Source organism: Equus quagga, chromosome 5 (assembly GCF_021613505.1).
Source record: "Equus quagga isolate Etosha38 chromosome 5, UCLA_HA_Equagga_1.0, whole genome shotgun sequence".
Classification (NCBI taxonomy): domain Eukaryota; kingdom Metazoa; phylum Chordata; class Mammalia; order Perissodactyla; family Equidae; genus Equus; species Equus quagga.
Window position 1 is genome coordinate 5,883,344 of NC_060271.1, and position 23,175 is coordinate 5,906,518.

The following is a 23,175-nucleotide window of genomic DNA, read 5'->3' on the forward strand; positions in this document are numbered from 1 at the left end:
GTCAACTGACGTCGACAAGGTCACAGCTAGTAAATGGCAAAACTGGGATTCAAACCTAGCCAGTTGGGCCCCAGGATCTGCACTCCTGCTATGCTATGCTGTCTCTCCTGCTCATGCCTCATAGATAGATGTAGGAAATATGGGGCCCAGTGAGGGAAGAAATGAATACCAAGGGCTATGGGCTGGATGTTTGTGTGCCCCCCATCCATATGTTGAAGCCCTAACCTCCAGCGTGGCTGTATTTGGAGATTAAGGTTAAATGAGGTCATAAGACGGGGCCGTAATCCCATAGGATTAGTGTCCTTGTAAGAAGAGACAGCAGAGTACATGCATTCTCTTGCTCTCTCTCGCTCTCTCTCTCCATGCACTGAGGAAAGGCCATCCGAGGGACGTAGCAAGAAGGCAGCTGTCTGCAAGCCGGGAAGAGAGCTGTCGCCAGAAACCAAATCATCAGGAACCTTGATCTTAGACTTCTAGCCCTCAGAGCTGTGAAGAAGTGAACTTCTGTTGCTTAAACTGCTGAGTAGAAGGTGTTTTGTGACAGCAGCCCACGCAGAGCGATCCGCTGGGAAAGTGATCAGCTGCATCAACTTTCGGTCCCTCGATGACGGGGAGCAGTGTCGGCCGGCGCTGCCTTCCAAGTGCGAGAGAGCTGGGCTTGCGTCTTCGCTCCACCATCTACCAGCTGCCCGACCTTGGGGAGGTCACTTACTCTCCCTCTGGAAGGTGGCGTTAGTAATTCTGGCGTGGAAAGAGCCCAGTGCTGGGCCTGGCACATGACGGACACGCAGTAAACTTTGTATTCATGACATGTAACGAAATGAAAAGAGCAGAGGACAAGAAGATAAGTACATCATCCCTTTTTTGGTCAGAAATATGTATAGATGTGCAGGGAATACCAGGCAGGTTTACGTGTCCTCACATCTGCCGCAGCTCTCTGGTTCGTCGTCTTACAGGTGATATCTGTGTTTTAATTGCTGCCTAGGTATATTTTCTAATTTTTTCCTGCAACAGTTTGTGCTAATTTGGTAGCAGTAGGAGAGGCTGAGGGGAGACTTGGCCCGTGTATGTGTTTGTGTACACGCATGCCTGGGGCTCCGTGTGTGCCCAGCCCTGGGCCGCTCACTTACTGGCCCTGGAAGGGGTCAGAGCCATGGGCTCGCTCTGGGTTCTTTGCGGCGCCGTCCTGAGCTGAGCCTGCTCAGGTTTCACTAGCTCCAATCACTGTAAATCTACCTTAGCTTTAAAGGGGAATTTATGGAGTTTTTGTGATCTGGAATAAGAGATGATGAGCCGCCATAAGCCGGGCGTGAGGCCTCGAGCATCAGGCTCTGTGGCTCTGGAGGCCCTACCAGGTTACAGGCCCCCTGACAGCCGTGAACGCCCCCAGGTGGCTCCAGGACGAGCGAGGGGGCCTCAGCCAGCCCATCCCGCCGAATGTGGAGACTGGAGGCTGAGCCCAGCTGTCTGCCTTCCTGCTTCTCCTCTGTCAGAAGCCCCCACGTCCTGCTGTTCACCAGGCCTTTGGGTTTTGTGAGGAGGGAAGAGGGCATGACCCGGCATGGCAAGGTGAGGCAAAAGGAGCCGTGGAGCATGGATGCAGTGCAGGTTCTGCCTCTGCTGTGTGTCCTTGGAGAGCCGCTCACCCTCCCTGGGCCTGAGAAGTGGAGCCCCATGTCTCGCACTCTCTGGGGTCTCTTGTGCTCCTCCTGCACGGGCCTGGCACTCCCCCTGGTCAGTAGGGAGAGCCAAGGCTCAGGGAGGCCCTTGGCCCTCTCTGCACTGACCGAGCCCACAGAGCTGGGTCCGGCTCATTAGCTGGAGGCCACCCTCTGTGCCCCGGGTGCTCCCGGCCTGGGGACACAGACCGGCCAGGGAGGCTGCGGCTGGGTCTCCCTTGCCTGTCAGGAAAGCGAAACGGAGGGGCCGTCACTGAAGCGCTGGCTCTGCGCCGGGCACCCTGTCTCTGTGTGTTTGATCCCCCTGTCTAATCCTCACAGCCGCCCTCTGAAGCTGGCATTCATGCCTCCATTTTGCAGATGAAGAAACCGAGGCTCAGAAGGGTGAGGTGACTCATCTAGGGATGAACAGCCGTAAAGTTAATGGTGGCCTCAACCTTGGTGTATGCGTGATGAAGCTCGTTGGGTTTCCCTAAGTCACAGTGTCTGGCAGATAGTAGACCTGACAGTGGACTCTGGCCAGTCCTTCCAGCCACTCGCCTTGCCAGGGTGTCCAGGCACCTACTGGGGGATCTCACTGTGTGCAGGATGAGGGCACATCCCATGGGGCCCGGCGTCTGGAGAACCTGCGCTGGGTGGCGAGGACACGCCGGCCTCTCGACTGGACCCTGCTTCCTCTTCTGTGTGTGAAGAAGGTGGACAAGTCGAGACTCGGCGTGCGCTGACACAGCAGCCCTGGGCTGCCCAGCACTCGTCCCGAAGGGTCCACAGACTCGTGGGGGAGGCCCGACTTCAGCTGTGCTTAAAAACATCCACGTGGCACTACAGCGTTACAGCCCCGACTCTGTGGGATGCTGTGGAGGTTTAGAAGTCAAGCATGTCAGCACTTGGCCTCTGCGGGGGCTGCAGAAGGGGCACCCTGAACAGCGGCACCCCACAGGGACTGCCGTGAGCTGAGGCGGGGGAGAGACCAGGGAACCTTCTGGAAGAAGATGTACTTCTGCTGAGCTCTGAGGGCCCAGAGGGTTTGGGGAGGGGTCAGGCCTCCCTGACTGATGGGCGAGGATGTGTGCAGCATAGCAGCAAAGCATCGTGGGAGTGCAAGGTAACGCCCAGGTGGAGGGGTGAGCCCGGGTCGTGGGGGCCCCAGAGCTGGGCTGGAGGCGCTTCAGTTTACGGGACGCCCCCCCAGGGGCCGGCCCTGTGTTCAGTATTTGACGGTGGTTCCCACGTCATCAACTGCCTTCCGTAAAATTCTCCCCATTCTAGAGACGCGGGAGAGGATGACTGCCTCAGGTTTGAGCGCCTTCTTCCTGACTGCAGAGCGCTGTCGCTAGCTGCTGCGCTCACTTGGGGCTGGCAAATTACAGCCCGAGAGCCAGTGAGCTGTTTTTCTAAATAAAGTTTTATTGGAACACAGTCCCACTCAGTTGTTTACACATTGTCTATGGCTGCTTTTTGTAGTATGAGTTGAGTAGTTGTGGCAGAGACCATATGGCTCGCAAAGCCTAAAATATTTACTGTCTTGCCCTTTTCGGAAAAAGTTTGTTGACAAGATGGCTGAGTCAGGAGACCCAGTGTAAGTCGAGCCCTACACTTGCTGTGTGAGCTTGGGCAAATTGCTCGCCCCGTCTGAGCCTGTCCAGCCAACAGCTGAGGGTTATGGTGAAGCTTGTAAGTGATAGCTGTGAAATGTTTTGTAGACTGTAGGGTGTGGTGCCCTATTGCCAGCCTGGCACCTGGTAGGCACACAAACTCTGCTTCTTGGCGGATGAGGATCAGTCAGTGTGTGATTGTGTCAGCCTTCCTAGACCCGGCTGCTGGCTGCTCCTGGGACTGCAAGGAGGCGCCATCTGGGCCCGAGATGCTGAATGCATCATTGTCCCTCTCATGCAGACTTGGCAGCTTTCAGTGTAGATTAAAATTCTTGTGGGGAGTCACCTTATATGTGGTACCGCTTTATAGCCAAGTCATTACGGTAATTTGCAAAGCTCTCTGCTGTGTAACTGGAGCCAATTGCTTCAGATTTGCTGGCTCTGACCTCATTCGGGCTGCTGGGTCCTGCATTTGGTGACCCTCGAGCCTTGGGGCTTGTCCTTCTGAGTCTGGCCTCAGTCATCCAGACCTGACCTTCCTGGGGATAGAATGCTGCGCATACAGGACCCTGCCTCCCTGCCCTGTCCCAAGCTCGAGGATAAATGGAAGAAATAATGTCATTATCACCATCACCTTTTGAGTGTTTACTGGGAGCTAGGCACCATGCCAAATGCAATGTGTTCATAATCTCACTTAAATTGTCATCACACCTTGTGAGGTAGGTGTTAGCACCATTTTACAGATGAGAAACTGAGGCTTGAAGAGGAAACTCGTCAAATCCTTACCTAGCCCTGGGGGTGCCGGCCAGGCTCTGCTGTGGATTTGCTGTGTGACCAAGGCAGGTCCTTTCCCTCTCTGAGCCTGTTTCTTCAGCCATGAATGAAATACACAGTGAGGGAGTCCCAGCCCTGACATTCTAGGATTTCTCACCATCTTGTAAAAATGAGCACAAAACCTCCTTACCTTCCAAGTCCCCAAAGAAGCTTCATTTATGTGGGGAAAGCCAGGTCCCAGGTCTGCCCTTGGCTCCCTGTGGCACAGAGGGAGACATGGCTGCTGGGTGCCTCAGGGTAGTGGGGTCAGCGTGCCCCTCTCATTCCCTTGTCTCCCGGGAGAAGACTCCATCCTAGCTCCCCAGATGGAGAATGAGCAGGGGTGGGTCCTGTGATGCCCTTGGGGACAGAGAGGCAAGATGCCAAGGGGCAGGGGGCAGTGGGAGGTCTCCTGGCTGACTTGGGCCTGTGGCGGGCAGTGGTACCGACGTCCTTCCAGTGGTGGCAGCATCTTTGGGACACACGTTACAGCCTCTGGTTTAATTTCCAGCCTCTGGGAAAGTCGGTCACCTGGGACAGGGTCTGGCATGAGTTTTGTGAGATCTAGTTTCAGGCCTCGACTGTGCCGGCAATTTCTATGTGACCCTGGGAGGCTATTTGCCAGCTCTGGTGCCTGTGTCCCCGTGCAAGGTGGGGAGGCCGATGCCTTCATCCAGCGTGCTGTGAATGTCACACAAGACAAGGGCTTGAATGGAGCCTGGAGCAATGCCAAACGGTGGCCCAAGGCGCTCCTCCCTCCCTCCAGAGACAGCTTGTTTATTTCCTGTAGGAAACCCTCTTACTGTGTCCAGAGGACAAGAAGCCAACAGGTCCCAATTGTTTGTGGAGTAACGACTGTTTCTTCCCACAGAGGTGCTGGGTTTGCATCTCACCTCAGCCCCTTACGCCCTGAGTGGCCTTGGGTCAACCACTGAAGTTCTCAGAGCCTTCGTGTGCTTGTCTGTAGATGGAGGGTAGGGTTGTCACCAAGGCTGAAGTGTAGGAGTCATTGTAACGCTTGTGCCCTGACTTCCCCAAGGGCTCCCCACGTGATCTTCGTTGGCGTCAAGGTGGGCTGCTTATTTGGGGTCTGGGAGATCTAGTGTGAGCTGTGGCACCACCTCTTGGGGACCCCTGAGCCTGGTCACGGGCACCGAATCTCTCCAGACCTCAGCGTTTCTCATCTGGGGAGTGACTGCTGTGAGCCCGCCTCACAGAGATGGATGCTTGAAAGGATCAAGGGTGCCCGGCGCAGAGGCAGGGCGGGCCACCGAGGGCTGGGTAGCGCTGGGCTTCGAGGGCCCACCTCCCATCCCTCCGCCATCCTCCTAAATGACCGAGGTTGAGTGACCAGAGGCCCCCAGCCGATCTGGCGGGTCCTTGAAGGAAGCTTGGCCTCCCAACCCCAACTCTGGGAGAAGGGCCGTGGCGGATCAGCGCTGTGCGGTGATTAAGCTCTCTCTGCTCCAAATGCTATTAATGGTCATAAAATTATCCACAGTTTTCAGGCCCAGGGTTTGCCTCCGTGGGACAATAAAATCGCCTGCAGGAACGGCTGGAAACGGCAAAGACCGCCAAGCAGAGACAGAGTTAAGTGAGCAGCAGCCTGCTCTCATTAACTCAGGCCATTCGCATTTGTTACCAGGGATTTCTTTTTAATTAAAAAACAACCAAGTTATTAAAATATAAGCTTGTGCGGGGCTGGCCGAGCAGCAGCTGAGGCCAGTGGGAGCTGGTGTTCTCGCAGTGGGATGCCCGCCTGGCTTGGCCCCAGGAAGGTGGCGGGCACGACGGGGTACGTGTTCACTGCGCCCTCCGGGCAGGCTCCCCGTGCCTGGGAACATGCCTGGGAACGGAGAGGCTCCTCGGAGCATCTCACCCGCCTGGGCCTTTGGAGCATTGTATTCTCACCTGCAAACTGTAAAGTGCTGGTCAGGTGAATGCCTGGTGCCTGTCCAGAGCCATGGTCACATGGCGAGGTAGCACAGAGTGTCTGGCCTCGGCCCAGGGGTAATTGGCTGAAGGGGCTGCCCTGGGGTTGGGCTAGAATGAGGGCCGGAGGAGGTGGACTCTCGAGGATGGGGTTGGATTTTTGACTTCTACGAGGCCGCTTTATGTATTACATAGCGATAAGACATGGGGTTTGGGGCTGACAGACCTGGGCTGGAGATCCAGCCCAGACTCTTACTAACTATATGATCTCGGGCGAGTAACTTAAGCTCCCTGAACCTCTGCTTTCTCCTCGGTACCATGGGGCTGGTAATACTCCTGTCTCCCCCGAGGGAGTGGGGAGGCTCTGAAGAGACGGTGTTGGGAACACCAGCCTGACCCAGGGCTGCACATACTGTGTAGCAAACTGCTCCTGTTGTTCTTGTCCTGACGCTTAGGGGCTGATGGTATTCTGGTACCAGTTCTTTGCTCATCTTAATGGTTTCTCTTGCTTAGCATTGAAAGCGCCTGGACGATACTTGGCCCTGTTAATAACATTCTGTTACCTCTCCAGGGCACTTTCTGCTTTTCAAAGTGCTAGCTGACAATAAGAACAATTTCCATCCCTGCTGTACCTACTCGGTGCCAGCATATGCGAGAGGCTCTGCACCTCAGCTCTCAAAACCTCACAGCATCCCTGGAGAGTTGGCGTGGCTGTCTCCACGCCGAGGTAGAGGTGCAGGGGGGCTGAGGGTCGGCCTCGGGGAGGGTTGGCCTCAGGGAGGGACTTCTCCAAGTCCCAGACTTGGTTGGTGGCAGCAGGGGCTCACACTGAGGTCCATCAGGCCCCGGAGCCCATGTCCTTTCCTCCTTGGCACGACCTTGCCAGGGGGCAGGGCAGAAGGCCTAAGAAGATGGTTTCCAGGTTAGCCCTCCTCACACTGTAGATGAGAAGACTGATGCCCAGAGAGGGGAAGGAGCTTATGACAGGAGCCGTGCCTAACATTTTTGTTACAGGTCTACTGCCCCAGTCAGTTCCTCTTCGCGGAAACCCAGGAGCTGGGCGAAGCAGGGCGTGCGGCAGGGTGGCTAAGAACCACGCAGGACACAGAGGGGGAATAACTGTGGGGATGGTGGATTGTAAGCTCCAGGAGACGGGAGCTGTGCGTCTAGCTCCCCGGAGTTTCCTGCACCTAGAAAGGTGTCTGGTACATTCTAAGAGCTCAGTGTTTGTGTGATGGTCACTTAAGCACGGGAGCTCAGCGTTCGCATCTGAGAAGTGGGGATTTTATTACTAATCCCGCTGGTGATCACAGGAGTTACACGAGGTCTCCCGGTGCCTCAAGCACAGCAGGGGCATAGTTAGTGTTGGCTCAAGGATGCTCTGTCCCATGCTGTACCCCAATGATGGACCTCTTCTTGCACCCCTCTGCAGGCCACCCCCACTCACCCTGTCTCCTCTCCCTGTCTTTCTCTGCCTAGTGAATGGGAGCTACGGCCACTGCACCCCGGGCTCGGAGAAGAGCCTGCTGGACCTGGACCTTGCTGAGGGCCCCATCCCCACCTGCCACCAGGGCCTGTTTCTCCCTGCGGGAACCCCACCACCCCGGGGCCACCCCCCAGCCTGCGAGAGGCTGCTGCATTTCCCCCACCCCAGCAGGTATGTGCTCCATCCCCTCCGTCAGCTGACTTCTGTGGATGCTCCCTGGAGGCCAGGGACCAAGGGCCTCCATATCTCAACTGGTCTGCCTGGCTCGTGGGACACATTGGGAAACTGAGGCAGAGGAGGGCCAGGGACCAGCCAGAGCCCGGTAGCACAGTGATGGCTGTCTGGTCTAGGCACTGCAGGGCCTAATGAGAGACAGAGATGGTTTTATTGGGTGCGTTTCCTTGGGCAGAGCCTGAGGTGGCCTTTCCCAGAGAATCAGTGATTCAGAAGAGGAAGGTTTGGGGGTGGGATGGGGAAGGAAAACCGAGCTCCGGTCCATACAGTGTCGAAACCTGGACTGCTCACGGAGTGGAGAGGGGTTCTTCCCTCTGGGCCATCTCCTTCCCCAGGAAGCTGTCACCCCACAGAACCCTGCCGGGTAACCAGCATTCAACACCTGCACATTTCCAGTGACATCCACCCTGGACAGATGTTCCATCAGCTTGCACATTGGGCTGGAATCTGCCTCCTGCGGCTTCTCCCGGGGTCCCAGCTGTGCCTCTGTGCCCTCTGGTTTGCTGACAGGCAGAGGCCAACCTTGGACAGGCCTCCGTGCCCACTTGCTGGCCTGAGGCCTGTTCACAGATCAGAGGTTCTAAAAACTGGCCCCGTTGCCCATTCTCAGTTTGCTCCTTCACCAGGCATTTATCAAGCACCTACTGTGTGCCCAGCGCTGTGGTCTGTGCTGGGGGTGCCTTGGCGAAGGAAGCAGAGATCTCCCGGTGGTCCTTCCTTTCCAATGGGGGCTGCACGGTGGGAGATGTTAATTACTAAATAGAAGATGCTAGTTCTTCCCACACAGAACCATTTTTCTTTGGGAATGTAGATTCCTCATGGCCGCTTTTGATATTGTGAGACTTCTGATTTATAGGAGTGTATTGGCCTGCTTCGGCTGCCATAACAGACACCACAGACTGGGTGTCTTAAAGAACACAAATGTACTTCGCACAGATCTGGAGGCTGGAAGTCCAAGATCAAGGTGTTGGCAGGTGTGGTTTCTCCTGAGGCCTCTCTTCCTGACTCATAGACGCCACCTTTGCGCTGTCTCCCCATGGCCTTTCCTTGTGCGCATCCCTGGTGTCTCATCCTCTTCTCACAAGGACACCAGTCATATTGGATCAGGGCCCCACCCTTATGGCCTCATTTGCCCTTAATTCCCACCCTGAAGGCCTGTCTCCAAATGCAGTCACACAGGGGGCTGGACTTCAACTGATGGATTTAGGCGTCACGATTCAGTATGTAACAAGGAGCCAGCATCTTTCAGACGTGGAGCTGTGCACTGTTTGGTGACAGTCAGGTGCATTTATCTGCTAGATTCTTCACTGGGGCTCCCCCGCGGCCTCGGGTGTCTCTAGTGAAGTTCTTTCCATCTCGGGACAGAAGCTATGCTCACCTAGGGGAAGCTATGCAAGTGGTTTTTTTTTTTTTTTTTGATAGAGATGATCGGAAATATTTGTCATTTCGAATGTCATTTTGACAACTTATGGCACAGAAGAGCCTGCACCCGGAGCCCCACACTGGCATCCGTATAAGCTGCTGCACTGCCTCCCGCCCCCCAAAGTGGTTGGATTTGATCTGGCGCTCTTAGACCCCCTCACTTTCCTAAAGAATAGAGGGCCCTGTCCTCCTCCTGCTGGACTGCCTTGTGTGAGGCCGCTCCTGGCCATTCTTGCTGCCCCCTCTTGATCTCAGGCCCCTCGATGGACCGCCTGGGTTCCTGCGGCAGCTGCACCAGCCAGACTCCTTGCCTCCAGCCCCATTTTCTCTAATACTATTGAAAACAGCTCCACTTCCTGAGCGACTGCTGCCTGTGACATTCTCCCATTTAGTCCTGCCAGTCCCAGGAGGCCCTGGACCTACTGCTAATAAGTGACAATCCTGGAGTGCTTACTGTGTGCCCCACACTGAGCCAAGCTCTGTGCGTGTTAACTCGCTCAGCCCACAACTGCCTGGTCTGCGAACCATCTTGTGTGCCCAGCATCCCCCAGCACAGACGGAAAAGCCTATGGAGGGAGCTCACTGACCCTCAGCCAGGCTGCAGCCCCTGAGCCAGTGGGGCATGAACCCCAGAGATCTGACATCACCCTTCTCTCCCATTGAGTCTCTGCTGGAGAAACATTGATTTTCCCATTTCAGCAGCTGCCTTCCAGGGCCTGGGACAGACAGACAGAAGAACATTTGAGTCCTTGATACTCAGAACATTGAAGCTGCGAGGAAAGGAAATGGTTATCAAATTGGATCATTTTACAGATGAGGAAGCTGGGCCCCCGGCAGTGGAGTGCTGTGGGGAGCTCCCAGCTTCTGGTTCAGACAGGGCCGGGTTCAGATTCCTGCTCTGTCCCTGGCTGCCTCTGAGGGCTTGAGCGATTTCCTCAGTTAAGTGTAAAACAGCTGGTGCTCTCTCCTTGAAGAATTTGGTTGTGTGCTGGATGGACACCGTGCGTCATTCTGTTCTGTTCAGATTGCAGGAGATGGCCCTCCGGAAAGTGTCCCCATGTGGGGCTGCTCAGCAGGTGTTGGCTCTGTCTGGAGACCATGCTCGCAGTTTCTAGAGACCTGGGGTGCTCAGGGCCCAGCGGCATAGCGGGGCCGAAGCCACCGTCCAGACTCACAGGCCCAGTGAGGGCAAGCAGGGGCTGCCTCAGCTAGTGTTCCGAGCTGGAGACACTGAGGCCCCAACCCCCCCCTCCCCGCCGGATGTCATTTGAGGCTTTGCTGTCAGTTATTTGAGTAACTCACTCACAGAGAGCTATGGATGGTCTCTGTCCTCGTGTCGGTAGCTTTAGCATGGCACTGTCTTCAAAGGGATTGCTCCAAACAGATGCTTACCTGGCTGCCCTTCCCTGCCAGCATCCACCTCTGCCAGGTCTGGGACCACAGCTATGCAAGGAACAGCCATTCTTTAATTCTTTTTTTTTTAGCTTCCCATGCCTTGAAGGCAGGACAGGTTGGCCTCCAGGGCTGGAGCGGGTGGGCTTCCTCCCATCCATGAGCCAGTGCTCCTCCCTGGCTCCTCTCCCCAACCCCTCCCTCTTCCTCTGTCTCCCCTCCTTCCTCCACACTCTTCCCTGCTGACCAGACAACCAGTCTTGGGCTCTATCTCGCTCTCTGTTTCCAGTGCTCAGCCTGCCTCTCCCGCTCTGGGCTTCTCCATCCTGCATCCTCAGGCTCCCTGCCACCCCCTGCCTGGGCCTCCCCACTGTGGAATCCACCCTCTCAGGACCTCTCTGGTCACTGTCTTCCAGGTCGCCCAGACCCCAGGCCACGTATGTGAATGGGGGCCTCCCGGCCACACAGCACATCAAGCAGGAGGCCCTGCCCAACTACCGGGCCATGACGGAGGCCCGTGCACCCCTGTCTGCCCACTGCAGGCCGCCGCCCGCTGCTGGCCCGCACGCAGACCTGGACCTGCCGGGCCGAGGCCTCGCCAACCCCGCATCGTCCTGCTACCTTCTGGGCAGTGAACCCAGCCCAGGCCTGGGCCCCCCGCCCGAGGCCCGCCTCCCTGAAGGCAGCCTGAAGCGCTGCTGCCTCTTGGGCCTGCCCCCCGCCTCCTCGGCCTCCTCCTCACCCTGCGCCTCCTCCGACATCACCTCCATCATCCTGTCCTCCCAGACAGCTCTGGTCACCTGCCTAAATGGACTCCGGAGCCCCCCTCTGCCAGGGGACCTTGGGGCCCCTCCCAAACGGTGCCGGCCCGGCCCTGCACCCAGTGAGAGCCTCGGGGGCAGTTTGCAGCTTGAAGCCTGCCGGAGGGCGGGCTTCCTGAAGCAGGAGCCTTCGGACGAGTTCTCAGAGCTCTTCGGGCCTCACCAGCAGGGCTTGCCGCCCCCCTACCCCCTGTCCCAGGTGCCGCCCGGCCCGGGCCTTGGAGGTCTGGGGCTGGGCCTGGCGGGCCGGGTGGTGGCCGGGAGGCAGGCATGCCGCTGGGTGGACTGCTGTGCAGCCTACGAGCAGCAGGAGGAGCTGGTGCGGCACATCGAGAAGAGCCACATCGACCAGCGCAAGGGCGAGGACTTCACCTGCTTCTGGGCGGGCTGCGTGCGCCGCTACAAGCCCTTCAACGCCCGCTACAAGCTGCTCATCCACATGAGGGTGCACTCGGGTGAGAAGCCCAACAAGTGCATGGTGAGTTCCCCGGCCGCCAGGCCATGCCCCAGCCCCCGTGGCAGAGCAGGGCCACCTGCCTACCGGCAGAAGTCTACCTGGAACTCCTTCCTGGGGGGCTGGCTGAGACGCCCCGTGGTTGAAGAAGGAAGGAGCAGTGCCATGGATGTGACCATGGTCAAGGCGGTCAGTGTCCCTGTCACTGGGAACCTTGGCAGAGGGCCCCTCGTACTGGCCAGGTGCCCCATCCCCCACCCTCCATGTCCTCGTGTTGGACACACTCGTTCAGGTGGTCGCACAACCTCTGAGGTCAGAGCACGCACAGCCAGCCTCCCTCTTACACACAGATGGCCAGTGTCCCCCTGCCGATGGCCGAGTGAGTCGTGGGGCACACGCTCTCCTGCAGCACGTGCTCTTCCCCTAGTGTCCTTCCTAGGGAGGCTCCTGGAGCAGGCCCGGCTTCCTCCAAGGAGCAGTGGGTCCTCACAGGCGTGCACCGTGAGGGCTCTGGGTCTCCAGAACAGACTTTGGGGTCAGGCCAAGGAGTGGCAAATAAGGCCCTGGATAGCACTTGCAGTGTTCTGGCTGGGGTTGAGAGTAAGGTTTCCAGGGGTACATAGGTACACACAAAATCACACCCATTCACTGTAGGCACCCTGGCCTCTGCCCCTTCCGACTGGTTGTTTCTGTGTTCTGCGCTCGCAGTGGTGGAAATCCATGTCAGAGGCTGGGAACCTAGTCTTAGGCCGTGATATCCTCAACCAAATCCCTGTGCCTCCCCCAGGGCCCAACCAGCCCATCGGGAGAGACTCCTACCCGGAAGTGGAAGGGCTGGTGGAGCCGCCAGGGCCCAGCGCAGTCCTCTAGCCGTGGGGACATTGGTGAGGCGGAGGAAGGAAGCAGTGTGTCTAGTCTGCAGAGCCAGCATTGTGGCCAAGGTTGAGGTCTTCCGCACTTGCATGCTGTCACTGTCACTAGGCCCTGTCTCAAGGAGCACTCCGTCTGGGAAAGGGTGCATGGGGTGGGGGTAAACCTCTGTCCCCTCTCGAAGCCCAGGGCAGCATTTGTAGGGGCTGGAAGGAGGCAGGGAGCATTGGCAACCAGCATCATAAACTCCATCCTCCTGGGACCAGGTGCTCACCCTCGGGGTTCCATCTGCTTGTGGAGCTGTGAGCTAGGCATCCACCGGACCAGCTTATTCAGCTTCAAGGAGGCTGGGTGTTGAGAATGAGAAGGAATTTGCTTTATAGACAACTGAGGGGCAGCGAGCACCTCTGCAAAGGAGTGGAAGTAGGAGGGAACTTGGGGTTGGTGTGCTGGCGGCGTGGGGAAAGGGAGTGAGCAGGTGCGGAATTTGACCATTATCGTGTGCCTTTAGGCTGAGAGTGTGCTGGAAGGAGAGCTGGTGGCTGGGCCGGTCCCTGGGGATGCACCAGCTCCTTTGGGGTGTTGTGACACATGAGTTGCTGGAAGGTGTGCCCCTGCCTGGAAGGAGATGCCCAACAGACCTCGCAGGCCAGGGCTGCTGGAAGACAGAGGAGCCCCTGTCTCTCTGAGACCCTGGAGTTGACAGCTGCTGAGCTTTGGTTCTCCTTCATGTCTTCTCTCCTGTGGGTGATCTCACTGGTGTCTGGGGTCCTACATGGAGGCTGCATGGCCTGAACCCTGGCGTGGCGTGGTCCGTGGCCTTCTCTCCCTAGGGCCTCCCATGTGGAATCACGGCATCCAGGAGTATCCGTGTTGGACACAGGGACCTTAGAGATGATCTTAGCCTTCCTGCCCATTTTCCGGTTCAGGAAATGGAGGCCCAGCGAGTGGGCCCAAGTGGCTCAGACTTCTCAGTGCAGCCTCAGGGTCTCTGCAGGGCTTTTCTCTTGGTCCGGCCTGTCAGGGTGTTGTTTGAGTCAGCACACTCCCCAGGACACTGGCTGACACCTGGCTCTGGGGACTGAGACCTGAACCTGCCAAGGTCTTTGCCTGGGGGCACTCACTGTCAGGGAGGGGTGGGAGATGGGCGTGGAGATCATGGACAGATTTTGGGATGGAATTCGCATTGGCCCAGGGAGGGGAGGCCCAGAAGGGCTTCATGGAGGAGGTGATGGTCAAGCCATGTCTGTACTCATCTGTGGTTGCATTTAATCTTTACAAGAGTCCTGTGAAACCAAAGGTTTTTACAGATGAAGAAACAGAGGTTCAACAGGTCCAGCTGGCTTTCTACCTGCTACTGTGAGAACACTTCATCTTCCTTTTTGGGGGTTGGGATTCTGGTAATAATACCAGCAAGCAGCTCTGAGTGCTGACTGTGTGCAGGGGCTATTCTAAGTGATAACTCCGTGTGGTCCTCACAGCAGCCCTAAGGGGTGGATACTGTTGATCCCCACTTTGCAGATGAGGAAACTGAGGCTCAGAGAGATTACGTAATTTGCCGCAGGTCACACAGCTAGTTAGAGACGGACAATAACAACAGCAATAATAATCGAGGCTAATAATCATGATAGTAATAACAACTGTAACAATAACTTGCCAGAGGTTGCACAGCTGGTAACATTGGAGTGGCAGTGAGCCCACATCTTTCTAAACTGGATGCTCTTGTTTGTGTAAATTCCTCCTGTTAAAGTGATTATTCCCTGGGGCCCTAGGGCAGCCCGGCTGGGTGCCTTCATCGGAGATGCTGGCAGAGATCTCTGAGCTCCTCCCTGCCTGCGGTGTGAGTGCTCCCCCTTGCCACGACGCCAGCGCAGTAGGTCCCCCAGAGGAAGGTCAGCCCTGCCCACACCCAGATAAATGTAAAATTATTAATTTCTCGTGACAGGCCTCTGCTACCATGTGCTGTAATAGACAAAGGAATTTTGGACCTGGAGCCTCTGGAGAACAGGAAATAGATGAGACACTTTGATTGAAGAGTAAATGGCCCACTAAAATAGCAGTTAATCCTTTTATTATCTTTCCAGCAGCGTTTCCACAGTTCTTTCATGAGGTAGCCCTCCCGCCCCCTCCGACTGTAACACCCCGGCCTGCAGCTGGTTTGCGTTTAGCAGGCGGAGCCGGCCCCGGGACAAGGTGGCCCCAGGAGCCCGAGGAGCCTGAGGAGCCCAGCGCCCCTAGCCCAGGCCGCTCAGTCCTCAGCCAGGCCTGGGCGTGGACTCGCCCCACTGGCCCCGGGGGACACCGCACCAGCCGTCCCCCAGCCTGCCCTCGCCGCGGCCACGGTCCGAGGAAGCGCCTAATCTCCTTGCAATATCCTGTTGTGCTCTGACGTTGTCCGAGAGTCTTGGCCTTATTAAATCCGGGGTTTCGTCTGCGTTGCGAGCAGGGTTCCATCCAACCCAAATACCGGAGCGACGCCTTGAAGACGTTGACTTTGAGAAGATTAATTTCTTGCTTTCTTAGGTTGGCTCTCTCAGACGGTTGGAATTCTGATTGTCTGAGCCAGGAGAAATTACCAGACTAAGAGTTTGCTTTCCTCCACATCAAGAGAAAGAGAGGCAGAGTGGAGAAGGAGGGGCTCTCCTCACCCTGTTTTATAGAATGACCGTGTTAATGACACCGCCCTGACTTTCGTGAAGAGCTTTGGCGAAGCTGTGAGTGCAGCGTGGAAGGTGTGTGTAGACAGGAGAAAAGTCTGGAGTCACACAGACCTGGGTCCCTGCCGGGTCCTGCCACTTGCCACCTGTGTGACCTCAGGCAGATGGCTTAGCCTTTCTGAGCCATAGCGTACTTGATTGTAAAATGGGGAGATGCTAGTGTCTGCCGTTCAGGATTGTTGTTATTAGGGTTGAGGGAGATGACCGAGGGAAGTGCTTAGTTAATTCTCTTCCTCCTCCATAACACTCCTCCACATTTGTCATCTCAGGAGATTTGTACAGTAGCCCAAGGAGTTAGCACAGGATCCTTTATGCTCCTTTACAGATGAGGAAACTGAGGCTTGAAAGAGCCAGTCAGTTGTGGAGCCTGGACTTGAGGTCACCTGAATCCAGCAGGCTCCGCCGTTGGTGAGTGGGCAGGGCTGTCACACGTGCTGGGGGCCTAGCTGTCAGGTGTCTGCCAGCGATGCGGAGGGCCTGCTCTGTGCAGCCAGCGTCTGTTCGGGGTGACTGGAGCTGCAGGGGGCTGGGCCGGAGGCTTGGAGAGGAGGCTCCGCTCTGTGCCCTCCCGGCCCTGATGCGCAGCTGCAGCCCCGAGGCTGGACTTCCATCCTGCCTGGGTTCCTCTGGCAGCTGCAGCCGCACTGGCCACTGGTCCCCATCCTTTACGCACCCCCCAGTGTGTCCTGGGTGCCCCTGGACTCAAGGACCAGGGGAAGACATCAGAGAGAGGCTTCACTGGGGTCATGGGACCGTACCTCTTGGGAAGTCCGGAGGGAAAAGAGAACTAGTATATTCTGAGACAAGCTGTGCCCAGCCATGACTTACCGAGGAAGAAACTGACTTTCACAGATGAAATATCCATCTCTGCGTCACCTAGCTCAGCTGCCTGGACTATTCCCCAGGCCATGCTGCCTTCTACCCACCTCCTTTCCCCAGCAGGGCAGAGCCCTCTGTGCTTCTCAAATCCCATTGGGTGCTCCCCAGGCATCTGCTCCTCTCCCCTCACCACCTCCTGAGACCAGCCCCATGGGTGGGGCACATATCTAGGCCAGCAGGCACCCCTGGCTCATCTCAGCATCTCGGGCTCATCCCAGGGAATTATCCTGGAGCCTGAAATGTCTGAGCAGGCAGGTCTTCCAGTCCCTCCTCACTGGCTATGGAGAGGAAATGGGGAAGACAGACCCTGAGGGGTGGAGAGGCCCAGGGTCGCACAGGAAATGGGGCAGCTTCTGTGGGCAGGGAGCTCCTAAAGCGGCTGGTGACCAAAAGTTGGAGGAGGTTAGACTGTGGAAAGTGGCCTTCAAATGAGGGAAGAGCCCTCCCCTGGGACGCTCGCCCACCCAAGGGCACGCTCCCCTGTGCCAGGCCTTGTGCTGCGGGCTGGGGCTCCAGAGACGATGTGATGCGAGACTTCGGTACTGTGGGAAGGATGCTATCCTTGAGTCTTTCGATATTGTTGCTGGACGATTGAAGGAGGGAGGGGAGCCAGGAGCTGAGGATTTGAGGCCTGGCTGTATAACCTTGTCCAAGTCGGTCAAGGGGGACGGGAACATTATTGAAACTCTTGTTGAATGTTTTTAAGTTTATGTAGGGCTTCCACACATGCATGATCTCAGCCCTCAGGACATTGCTGGACCCTGGAGTGATTATCCTCATTCTATAGATGGGAAAGCGCAGTCCAGGTCATGCCGAAGTTTAGGCCCCAAGTGCATTGTGGGGTCAGATTTGAACCCAGGTCTCAGCCTCACTCCAGAGACTGTGTGCTAGCCTGGCCCCCAGTCACCGCCCAGGCAGAGAGTCCCCAGCCTGCTCACAAATACGAGAGACTATCTGGATCTGAAACTCATTCAACCAGCCGTCCCTGAGCACCTCCTATTCCTATGTGCCAGGCCCCTGTGGGGTCACAGAGGGCATCAAAGACAGCCTGGCCTCGAGGAGCCCTGGTTGAGCGGGGAAACTGACAGAGACTTGCATCCAGTTTCCCCAGGCCAGCGCCCTCACCTTGAGAGCCATTGCTGGTCCCCTGCCCTGCTGACGTGATGGGTCTTGTTCTGTCTTAGAGGAGCGGGCACCTCGTGGGATGAGGATAAGACATTCCATCTTTAAATTAACAAGTCACCCAAAGACGAACACCATTTCTGGAGGCTGAGGTTTCCGGTGAAATTGAGAAGCTGCAAAATGCAGCATGGTTTAAAGTCCCTGCCCTGGAGAATCTGGCTGTAAAGGGGCCCAGAGAGACCAGGCTGGTCCAGCCAGTTCAGGTCACCGAGGCCACCCGCTTTGGAAACAAGCATTGAGCTGAGCCTCATTCCAGGGTGAGGAAGGCCTTTTGGGCAAAAGCGGCCTTCGAATTGTCTCCTTCCACATGTGCCCTTGTTAATGATCCCTACTGGGGTCCCTCCTGGGACCATGTCACTGCTCATGTCCTCTCATTCTTAGACAGGGAAACCAAAGCCCAGAGAGGGGCATCAGTCACCCAGCAAGTGAACAGTAGCCCTAGGATGCCTGCCCTGAGGCTTCCTCCCTCCTGAATTTCCAGGGAGTCTTTGCACACGGCAGCTTCTTTCACTCCTCTGAGCCTTGGCTTTTGCTGGTCTCTGTCTGGAATGCCTTTCCCAGCCCAGCAAACTCCTACCCATCCTTCACAACCCAGTCCAGTGTCCCCTCCTCAGCGCCCTCCTTTTCCATGCCTCCTGCTCTCCCAGCACATGTTGCTCCACGTGTAACGGTGTTTCTTGGTGTGGACGAGTGCCTTGGAGGCCACATGCCCTTTGACGCCTGGCCTGGCCTTGGTGGCAGAGGAACTGAGCCTGCTTCCTGGCACCAAGGCTCCACACTGGTGGCCACCCAGCCTCTCTGCTCCAAGGCTGTGTGAGGTTGCCTGGACACTGTCCTCCGGAGCAGTTTCCTATGAAGCCACAAGATTGAAGGGACCGGAAAGATGGTCACCCCCCCCCCCCCCCCCCCCCCGATCTGGGGCTTGAAGTTTTCCTGCAAGAGCGCCTTTGCTTGAACCCTGGCTTTGCTGCCAGTCGGCCTGTGATTGTGTGCAAGTAACTTGACTCTATAAGCCTCTGGCTTCTTTCCTGTGAGATGGAAGGACGGCCTGGCGCCAGGCTTTGATGAGGTCCTGCACATGAGGTGCTTATGGGGTTCTGGAACTCAGTCAGTGCACAACGCTTGGTTCTGACTGCTCCGGGCAGTTTGCGTTAGGAACGGAGAAAAGGGAGAGTCAAAAGTGGACAGGGCCACACAGTCACCAACATCCCCAGGAACAGAAGAGGGTGCTGTAGGTCCCAGCTCTGCCGTGGATGGGCCGTGTGACCTTGGGCGGGTTCCTTGGCTGTGCTGAGCTTCAGTTTCATGAGCTGTGGAATGGGATGACGTCCAGCGCTGTTTGTTCAGTGGGGGCCTCACGGATGCTAATGCCCTTTCCTCCCTGGAACCCGAGGTTCCTGCTCCACAGATCTTGGCTTAAACTGGGATGCCTTCCTCTCTCCCCTTATTTTTAAAAGGCAAACTCGGGGGCTTCATAGGAGAGGCTCCCTGAAAGCTCTGGCCTGTGGTCAGGTCAGAGCCCTGAGGGCCGCCTCTCATCACTGTACAGAGGGGAAAACTGAGGCCCCAGGTGGAAATGACTAGCCTGGGGAGGGTGGAGGAGCTGGAGACAAGGGGAGCCGGAGGCTCATCCCAGCTCTGCTGCTCACCAGCTATGCAGCCTCGGACAAGTCCCTTCGTTCCTGAGTCTCGGTTTATGTGTCTGTAAAATGGGGGCTGTGATGCTCGCCCCAGAAGCGTCTCTGTGAGGGGTGGAGGGGCCGTGCTCGCGAACTGCAGAGCGCCCTGTGAGGGAGCAGTGGAGTTCCCCATCTCCGCCCCGTGCTCCTGCCTGTGGCTGCCTCAGAGTCCACGATCGCCCTTACAGGCCTGTCGCTCCAGTTGGGTTTCCCGTCAGGCGTGGTACTTGTCAGCCGTGTGCTCCCCAAATGCAGCTCCTGGCCGTTAGGCCTCTGTCTGCAGCTCTCCCTGTGCCCTGTTCCCGCCCCAACTCTCCCTCCATGGCCACCCTACTCGACTCATTTCTCCATCCAATGCCTTTCTTCTATCTTATTTAAATTCTGAGTCAGGAGTTGGTAAGCCAGTGTGGACCCTTAACCAGCTGTGAGACCCCAAACAAGTCACATGGCCTCTCTGAGCCTCAGTTTCCTGTCTGTGTAAAGGGGAGCGTGTTGTGAGAATTAAATGAGATCATGTCCATGGGGCGCTTACCTCATGCCTGGCAGATACTCGGTGCTGGGAAACAGGAGCCCTTGTTCTTTTCTTCTTTTCTGAGTCATCAAACCCCGAGCCCTCGCAGAGAGGAGAATTCTGGGAGCACCGGACTTGAGGGCGCGGGAACGCGCCAAGGTCTGTGAGCTCAGCGCCGCTTTATGGAATATGAAAAAATTAGGGATAGGAAAACACAATCCTCTGAACTGAATTTAAAATAAAAAAGCTTTTGAATTTAATGTAAATGGAATTGAGATGCTTCTCTTATTGGAATGAGAAAGTCAGCTAAAATCAACAGTGACTCTGAGAATGTCCAGGCGGTGCTCTCTGGGAGGGGGGCCTGGCCGTGGTAAAGGCCGAGATCGCACCTGATTAGGCTCTGTCTCTGCTGGCGGCAGACGGCTTAGCTGGGCTGACTGTAGGTGCCTCGCTTGGGCTGCTGAGCCACAGACCCCAGCGTCGTGTCCTCATCTGTTCATCTATGGCCTTGGTCACCTCAGACACTCTGAGACCCGGGACGTTTGGCAGTCCTCACCTGTGCCTCTCTCTCAGGAGAGCCTTGGGCTCGTCAGTGTTGTCTTCCTCCTCCCCCTGCCAACTTTTCAACACAGCTTTACCGACACCGACCCTGTGCCAGGTTCTCGGCTAGAAGCAGGAATGCAGCGTCAAATGAGGGCCGGCCTGGAGGTGAGGGAATGAACACAGAGGAGGGAGACAGCTTCCCCAGGATGTCATAGAGCTGGGCTTTGAGGGGTGGGTAGGAGCTTTCCAGGTGCAGACCGTGAGGAAAGGCATTTCAGGGAAAGGAAACAGCACATGCAAAAGTTTTGAGCAGTGACAGTCTTCCCCCCTGGGGGGAGCACAGATGTCCTCTTGTGCTTGGAGTGTGTTACGTGCATGGGGGCTGGGAGCAAAAATGGCAGTTGGAATTGAACCTTAAAGGGCCTCAGAGTCCGGTGTGAGGAGCTTGGACTGTACCCTGAGGGCAGTGGAGAGAGTAGTGGGAGGTTCTGGGCAGGAGAGTGACACGATCAGAGTTTAACGTGGAGAATGCTGGTTGTGTGGCAGGAGCGTTGGAGGGGGAGCGACAGTGGGCAGATGAGGACCTGGAGGCCCAGGAAGGAGGCTTCTGTCCCAGGTCCACTGGCTGTGCCCCTGGACAGCAGGGCTGGTCTGGCCGGGTCAGCTGGCTGGGTGCAGGGCACAGGGTCTGCGCGTGGTTGGGTAATGGAGCTCGATCCCCTTTGGAAATGGCATCCAGCACATTTACCAGTGGGAAAGGGGAGAGGCCTCTCCCATAATGTGGCTCTGTGAAGTTTGCACAACTGTTCTTTGTTTTCCGTCCATCCCCACAATAAATCTTCCTCCGCTGCCAGGAGGGGCCTCCACGGTCTGCAAGTGATTATGGCACTGCCTCGTGCTGCGCTGCGTTCTGACGGGACAAAATGAGCATCCGTCACCGAGACTCCATGGCATTGCAAGTGGATTTCCAAACAGAAGGGAGGTGGCCACCTGAAGGGGACAGCTTGCTCTTGGCCCCTCCACATACTCCTACCTCCCTCGATAAGTCTGCTGTGTTGGGGACATAAGCTTCAGAGGACAGATGGACACAGTAGGACTGGGCTGTGCATCTTGCGGACGGGCCGATGGGACTGGACATGTCTGCAGGTCTGTGCGCTTCTGGGGGCCAGACCGGGAGGTGTCTTCTGGGCGTGGAGCAAGGCAAGCGCCTAGGAGTGTCTGGGCAACTGGTGACCCATCTGCCAAGCCCTTAGTTTTATCAGGGCGAAAGGCATAGGGTTTTCGAGCTGAAGTAACATTTGCACCTTCTCCGGGCATGGCCAGGCCCTGGGCGGGGCTGCGGGATGCCGAGTTTTGATGGGTAGCTCCTGTGCTCCAGGATGGCACGAGGCTGTAGTGGGATCTCTGTTTTACAGTGTGGCCACTGAAATCCACACAGTGGGAGCTCCCTGGCCAGGTGTCACATCTGGGACTGTACCTCATGTCCCCTGCTCCCTGCTCCGTGATCTTCCCACTGCCCACCGTTGCCTTCTGCGGGGTCCCCTATTTAACCAAGAGTCTGTGCTTCCCAGAGTCTGCTGAACCCCAAGTTTGGGGAGTCGATTTGGCCTTCAAGGTCATTTCTGACCAGGTTTAGCTGCCAATGAACATGGTAGTGATTGGAAGTCAAGAGAGTTTGGGCCCAGGGAGAAAACGGAGTCTGCTGTGCCTCAGATGCTTCCTCAGGATCTCCTCCCATGCCGCCCACTCCCTGCTCCCATTCCGCCTCCCCAGGCATCCAGGACAGGAGAAGGTGGCTCATCGGGGCCACAAGTCCAAATGCCTGTGTTTGCACTTTTGCCGACGTGGAAACTGAGGCCCACAGAGAAGATTAGGCTCTTTGAAGATCACAGAGCAGAAGAACTAAAGTCCGCTCCCTGGCCTGCCAGCCCCGTGCCTTCCCAGCACACAGAGCCACCATCTGTGAGTCCCTGCTGTGTGCTGGGCCTCACTCGTGTCGAGGGCCACATGTGTTGCCTCTGTTGGTACCATCACGGCCTCCCAGATTCTGAAGAACCCTGGCTTGTGTTGTGTTTGCGCTGGGGAAGAATCTTCCAGGGCATCTCATCTGCTGCTGCTCCCAACCCCTGCAGCACCCTTCCACGGACGGGGACCCAAAGCCCAGGGTGGAGAGATGACCCGCTGGAGGTCACGCAGCAGGAGACAGCTGGCAGCTTGTGCAGTCCACACATGTCGGAATCACCCTCCCTGCAGGTCTGGTTCACGAAACCCTGCCCTGTGGGCTCCGGGGAACCTTGAACCGGCGGCCGGTTTCAGATGTCACCCCTCCTCACATGTGTTAGAAAAGCACTGGGACGGGTTGCTGTGGGCGTGAGGCCGGAGGAAGCCTGGCCTGTGCAAAGGCCCGCACAGGCACACATGCCGGGAGTTCTTCACTGCCCCTGCCAGCCCCGCCCCTTCCCCTGTCTTCATGCAGGCAGAGCCCCTGGCCTTGGGGCCTCAGTTTCTTCACGTGGGATGAGGACCTTGATTAGTTAAAGCCCTTAGGTTTCGGGACCCTGGCTCAGTCTAGATAGAGACCGCTAGGGCCAGGGGTTCAGAGCTCGGTCCCTCCCCAGCTCTGCATTCCAGCGGCCTGTGGCTCCGGGAAAGTCACTGGACCCCTTTGGGGCCTCCGTTTTCTCGTCTACGAAATGGAAGCCTTGGGCTCCAGGGTCCCTAAGATCTTTTGAACTCAGACATTCAGATGTGCATCGTTATCTTTCCACATGCCTGGAAGGGCCCAGGGGAGGAGGAGAGAGGGGCTGGTGTGGCGCTGCTGAGCTCTCTGACCGTAGTTTCTTCCTTACTCCTCTCTGGCTCCTGGCTGGTCCTCAAACATGCTGAGTTTTTTTCCCACCTCAGGCTCTTTGCATGGCTGTGCCCTCCACCCAGAATGCTTTTGCCCCAGCCCCACCTCAGTTCAC

At 56.8% G+C, this 23,175-nt stretch overlaps 1 protein-coding gene across 2 annotated transcripts in view; it reads left to right on the top strand.

The window, feature by feature from the left end:
- GLIS1 (GLIS family zinc finger 1) overlaps nucleotides 1–23,175 on the top strand; it is a 213,476-nt gene that overhangs the window by 122,188 nt on the left and 68,113 nt on the right. For both annotated transcript variants that reach the window (XM_046663560.1, XM_046663561.1), the window contains exons 3-4: nucleotides 7,499–7,676; nucleotides 10,970–11,852. In XM_046663560.1, the coding sequence (XP_046519516.1) occupies nucleotides 7,499–7,676; nucleotides 10,970–11,852 (1,061 nt within the window). The remainder of the gene's footprint in view (nucleotides 1–7,498; nucleotides 7,677–10,969; nucleotides 11,853–23,175) is intronic.